This window comes from Phaseolus vulgaris, chromosome 8 (genome assembly GCF_051622355.1).
Source record: "Phaseolus vulgaris cultivar YP4 chromosome 8, ASM5162235v1, whole genome shotgun sequence".
Taxonomy (NCBI): domain Eukaryota; kingdom Viridiplantae; phylum Streptophyta; class Magnoliopsida; order Fabales; family Fabaceae; genus Phaseolus; species Phaseolus vulgaris.
Window position 1 is genome coordinate 19,381,012 of NC_143505.1, and position 4,633 is coordinate 19,385,644.

The window sequence follows — 4,633 nt, forward strand, 5'->3', positions numbered from 1 at the left end:
TTAAAGGCGCTGAACGTTTCATAATTAAATGCGCTTTAAGACGCTTTTTTAAATGCTAGAGACGTTTAAATAGAACCTGGGATGTTGGAAACGAGGTTGGTTCGCGCTTTTGGCAAATTTTCCCAGAATACACTCTAGTTGCTTGCTCGAGTCTTGAGGCTACGGACAAGGGACTAGAGAAAGGTTGTTTGCTAGAAGGAGAAAAGATACACAATACACAGTTTCGTTTACCACCTTTAGAGTGCCATTCACAGTGCTCCGATACGGAGGTGCAGAGTTTTTGGTGTTTCTTGCTAGCTGACTTGAGTGTCGGAGTGCAAACGGCCGCTAGGGCGCCCTTTTGTCCTTCTTTGCAGGTATCCACAGGTAGCCAGAGGGAAGGTGTCCCTAGCTGACGGGCAAGGTTGCGCACAAAGACGTCCCAGGTCAACCGGCCGGAACAGTTAGTATTATTAATATTGTTAATATGTTAGTATTATTAATATTGTTAATATTGTTAGTATTATTAATATTGTTAATATTGTTAGTATTATTAATATTATTAATAATAATAAGTATAATAAAAATCATAATAAAATTAAAGAATTTGCTTGGTGTAGTGGTTAAATTTTCTTTGGTTGCTGAAGCATTGCTGAAGGAACCTGGATTTGAATCCCATTCACGGCTAACGGCAAAATAAGGGTTTCGTCGACCTCTTCAAAAACATCTCTCCCATGACTTTCTTTCTTCTTTTCTCTCCTTCATTCATTCTGTGTCATTTCTTTTTCTGATAATTTTCAGTATCCTAAGTTCTTACTCTTTATTTTGTGACAATACACCACACCAATTTACTCACAATGATATGTGGTGACACAACAATCTAGTCCTTGCGCAGAAACCTCACGAGAAAGTTTTGATATGTAATGTCTTTTCCAGAAACCTCACTTGTGGAATTCGAAATATATTAATTTAATTGGTGTACATAAAAATAAGCAAATAAGCCAGTGAGGATCATAGATAACCTGGAAATCTTCAGCTCCATTCATGAACAGAAAAAGAAAGAGCGTATGGGAAGGTACTTGAATTGCGGAAGTATTTATTTGTTTCCATCTTAAGCAAGATAAAACAAAATTGGTAAGGAGTGCAGTGAAACACAGCAACAAACTATAAGAAAACTTCATCTCTATGCATGTAAAGAAATAAGGGGAGCACTCCTATTCACACCTCAGACCTCACAGGGGAGAAACAAACAAAAATAGTAATAATAATAACAACAAAGTCACAACAGTAACATAAACCCGAAAACAACAAATTGTTAGAAATGATTAAAAAGAAAAGTTAAAAAATCTCAAGAATCTCCAAAATGAAATTGTTGCAGAGTGGGCAGTTCCCCCTACTAACCATAAGCTCCCTTGAACACATCCTGCAGAAAGTGTGGCCACAAGGTATAAAAGCAGCAGTCTTATGCCTCACCATACAAACACAGCAAGTGTGCTCCATGGAACCCACTCCATCTCCATCATCTTCTTCATCTGCATCTTCATCAAAATCCTCATCATCACTCAATATATACCTTGATCCTTCAAGCCCCATTTCCCTATCAGTCTCCTCTAACAAGTCCATCAGTGACATCATCACCGGTGCCTGCTCCTCCTCCGCCTCCGCCTCCTGCGCCGCCGCTTCTGACGCCTCCTGCGCCGCCACCGCCTCCCTCGCTGACAGCGCCCTCCCCTCCCCCGGCTTCTCGCCCTCCTCGTCCGCATCCTCGTCGTCGAAGCTGTCGCGGAAGGTCACCACGCGCCCCCGCTTGTACGGCTCCGACTGCAGGTTGGGCGTGTTCCGAATCGAGAGCTGCGGCCGGAGGGTTCCGGCTGTGTTATTCTCGCCGCAGTCGCCGCCGAAGCGGGTGGATCCGCGACGGCTGAACTGAGGGCGGATTGCCGGAGCTGCGGCGACCGGAGAACTGGACTCTTCGGTGGCAGGGTTGAGGTCCTCAACCTGGTGAGCCATGTAGTTAGATGACATGTCCGAGTCGGAGGGAGTCGGAGTCAGAGTCGGAGTCTGAGTCTGAGTCTGAGTCTGAGAATCAGTCGGACTTGTAGTCAGAGTGGGGAATCGGACCGAGTTTCGGCGACCAAACTGGGTAAAGATTCTGCTATTCGGGTTAGGGATAGGAACATCCGAAGTAGGAATATGAATTGTCGATATCCAAGCAGACCCTGCACGCTTTAGCCGAAGCTTGTCCTTGAAAGCTTTCCAAGATCTGCAATTACAGTTTTAAAAAACAAATATTTTCCATAAATGATTCCAAAAAAATAGTAATACTACGTACGAATAAAATATCTAACATACATTAGTTACTAATAGGCTTATCATTTCACTGAAAGAGTTAAAGTCTTCCATTTATAAATTTAAAATTAAAACTTAAAAGTAATGGGAGAAATAATATCAACATGAAAAAAAGTGGCTTCTACTATATAGATTATTTTAATTAAAATACAGTTTTAATAATTCAGGTATTACTATTTACCATGCATATCCCTTTAAAGTAACCTTTTTCTTCTAAACAAAGAATAATTGTTGTCAATAAAAGTATAATTCTATTGTAAAGAACTCAAACAAATTGATCTTGCCAAACAAATTCTTCAAAGAATTAGATTGATGTAATTAGCTGCTAACACTTTGGAAGGATTTGATTATACTTTTTCATAAAGAAAATAAAACCAATAAATTTAAATAAAATTGAGCTCCATCGGTATCATACCATCAAAAGATGAAAAAAATAAATTTATAATTAAATAATTGTACTATGGATTGTTAAAATGGACCTAGAAAAAAAAAATATTATTTGTCAACGTATCAAAGTCCATCAAAGATTAAACATCTTTCCAGTCATAAACAAATTTCTCCAAAAAGATCTCGAAGAAAACAGAGATTAAAAATTTTCTACCTAGATTGAGAAAAAATTTAAAGCTAAAGAAAAGAGAAATTAAGCAGGTTTAAAAGAAGAAAGTGAACCTGCGATCCTTTTTGTTGGTCTCGTCTTCTCTGATGATGTCAAGTAGGGTTCGGTTCTTGGACGGTGGTTCCCTGGGCGGCGTCCAGGAAGGTCTCTTCTGGTTCGCTAACACGTCGTCAAGGGTCAAGCCGGTTAGCACTCGGGCTCGGCTGCTGTCGGTAGCTGACATTTCTTCATGTAGTGTTACCCTCCGGCGACCTTCCATCACACACACACACACAAATATATTTCCCAGTAACACACAATTTTGTTCGTTACGAAATATATCTAACAATAACACATACACCTATACTTCAATTTGATTCAGGTATATACATCAATTCAAGTTGCGGAAGAAGAAACCTCGCATTCTTAATACATGCATATATTAGATCTACAATTTTAGGGTTTCATTCCATCTCCAGAATGAAGAGTTGCAAGAGAAATACAACTTTCTGTTAAATGCTGCTTAGATAGAATTTTTCTTGGAAAATGAAAGAAAAGACAAACCAGACAGCATGGAAACGTTTTTTTGTGTATGTTCAATCGTTTTCTGGGTGGGGCACATTGTAATGTAAACAACAGATAGATCGAGAGAGAGAGAGTGAGAGAGAGAGAGAGAGAGAGAAAGAGAATAAACCTTGGATACCTTTGGTCCCCGTGCAAATTGAGAGAGGTCGCAGTTCTATACGAACACTGCTTTGTGTGAATTAATTGGTTAGTTTAGTCCTGCAGATAAAAAATAGTGAGTAATATGAAAAGGAATAGCAGAATGATAGGTGCATGAGAAGTGAATAGAAATGAGAAATAATGGATTGATTGGGAGGGTTGGTGGTAATGGTGGGGGTGAGGTTTGTGATGATAAAAGATGCAATGTTAATGCTAATGTTGTTGTTGTTGTGATGATAATGGGTGTTGTGATTTGTCACCTTGTATTGTTTGATGAGTGAAATTGCAAATTGGGATGCATGGTATGAAGGGGAGAGATAAAGAAGAGAGTGTGTGTTGTGAAATGTTAGGTTTTGGATAGAAAAACGAATTTTATGGGGAAGCACATCTCTCCCAACTTTGCGGGAATCAATCTCTCTTTCTGCATCATAATACAAAGCCTTTACAACTTTATAATTATACCCATAATTAGACTAGTGTTAAGTAATGTTATATATGTTATATTTTGTATTTCATACACAAAACCTAGACCAAAAAATAATGATCAATAGTTATTATAATAGTTATAGCAGCCAAAAATAGTTTTCACAATGTTATAGTAAAATAATATACACTAAAAAATAGTTATAAAAAATGTATGGTCTCTCTCTCTCTCTATATATAATATATAGATATACTGTACTATTATTATCATTATTATATATATTATAGATAGTAATGTTGTATGCCAATAATATGTAGAGAGATTATTATATTTTGTTATTTCCTATCTAATTTACTTATTATGATTGAAAATGTATTTTATTAACAAGATTGACTTTCACTCACCTCATGGATTTTCAAGGCCTGATAACAAACATGCAATTACTTTGTTTTATTTTGGAATTAAATATATGAAAATAATATGCAAACTTATGACTTTTGTTGCATTCAGATTGACTAGACAAAATAAATATGTAAAAGATTATACAATATATATATATATAT

General features: G+C 37.4%; 1 protein-coding gene across 3 annotated transcripts; it reads right to left on the bottom strand.

The window, feature by feature from the left end:
* Positions 1-1,221: 1,221 nt before the first annotated feature.
* On the bottom strand, positions 1,222-4,015 carry LOC137826441 (uncharacterized). Of its 3 annotated transcripts, XM_090293410.1 has the most exons (4): positions 3,907-4,015; positions 3,618-3,706; positions 2,998-3,196; positions 1,222-2,242 (listed from the first exon to the last, which is right to left on the bottom strand). In XM_090293410.1, exons 3-4 carry the CDS (start codon positions 3,165-3,167, stop codon positions 1,318-1,320), a joined length of 1,095 nt encoding a protein of 364 aa, XP_090149536.1. In that variant the 5' UTR covers positions 3,168-3,196; positions 3,618-3,706; positions 3,907-4,015; the 3' UTR covers positions 1,222-1,317. The 3 variants fall into 3 exon arrangements, with proteins under 3 accessions (XP_090149536.1, XP_090149537.1, XP_068488498.2); XM_090293411.1 differs by lacking the exon at positions 3,907-4,015 and having other exon boundaries at positions 3,618-3,715; XM_068632397.2 differs by lacking the exons at positions 3,618-3,706; positions 3,907-4,015 and having other exon boundaries at positions 2,998-3,560.
* Between the last annotated feature and the right edge of the window lie 618 nt (positions 4,016-4,633).

What these genes read in the sequence shown, in the direction of transcription:
- LOC137826441 (XM_068632397.2), bottom strand. Translation starts at nt 3,203, where the DNA reads ATGGAAGGTCGCCGGAGGGTAACACTACATGAAGAAATGTCAGCTACC. An exon ending in ACCAACAAAAAGGATCGCAG is followed by an intron (nt 2,243 to 2,997) that starts GTTCACTTTCTT and finishes CTGTAATTGCAG; the next exon opens with ATCTTGGAAAGCTTTCAAGG.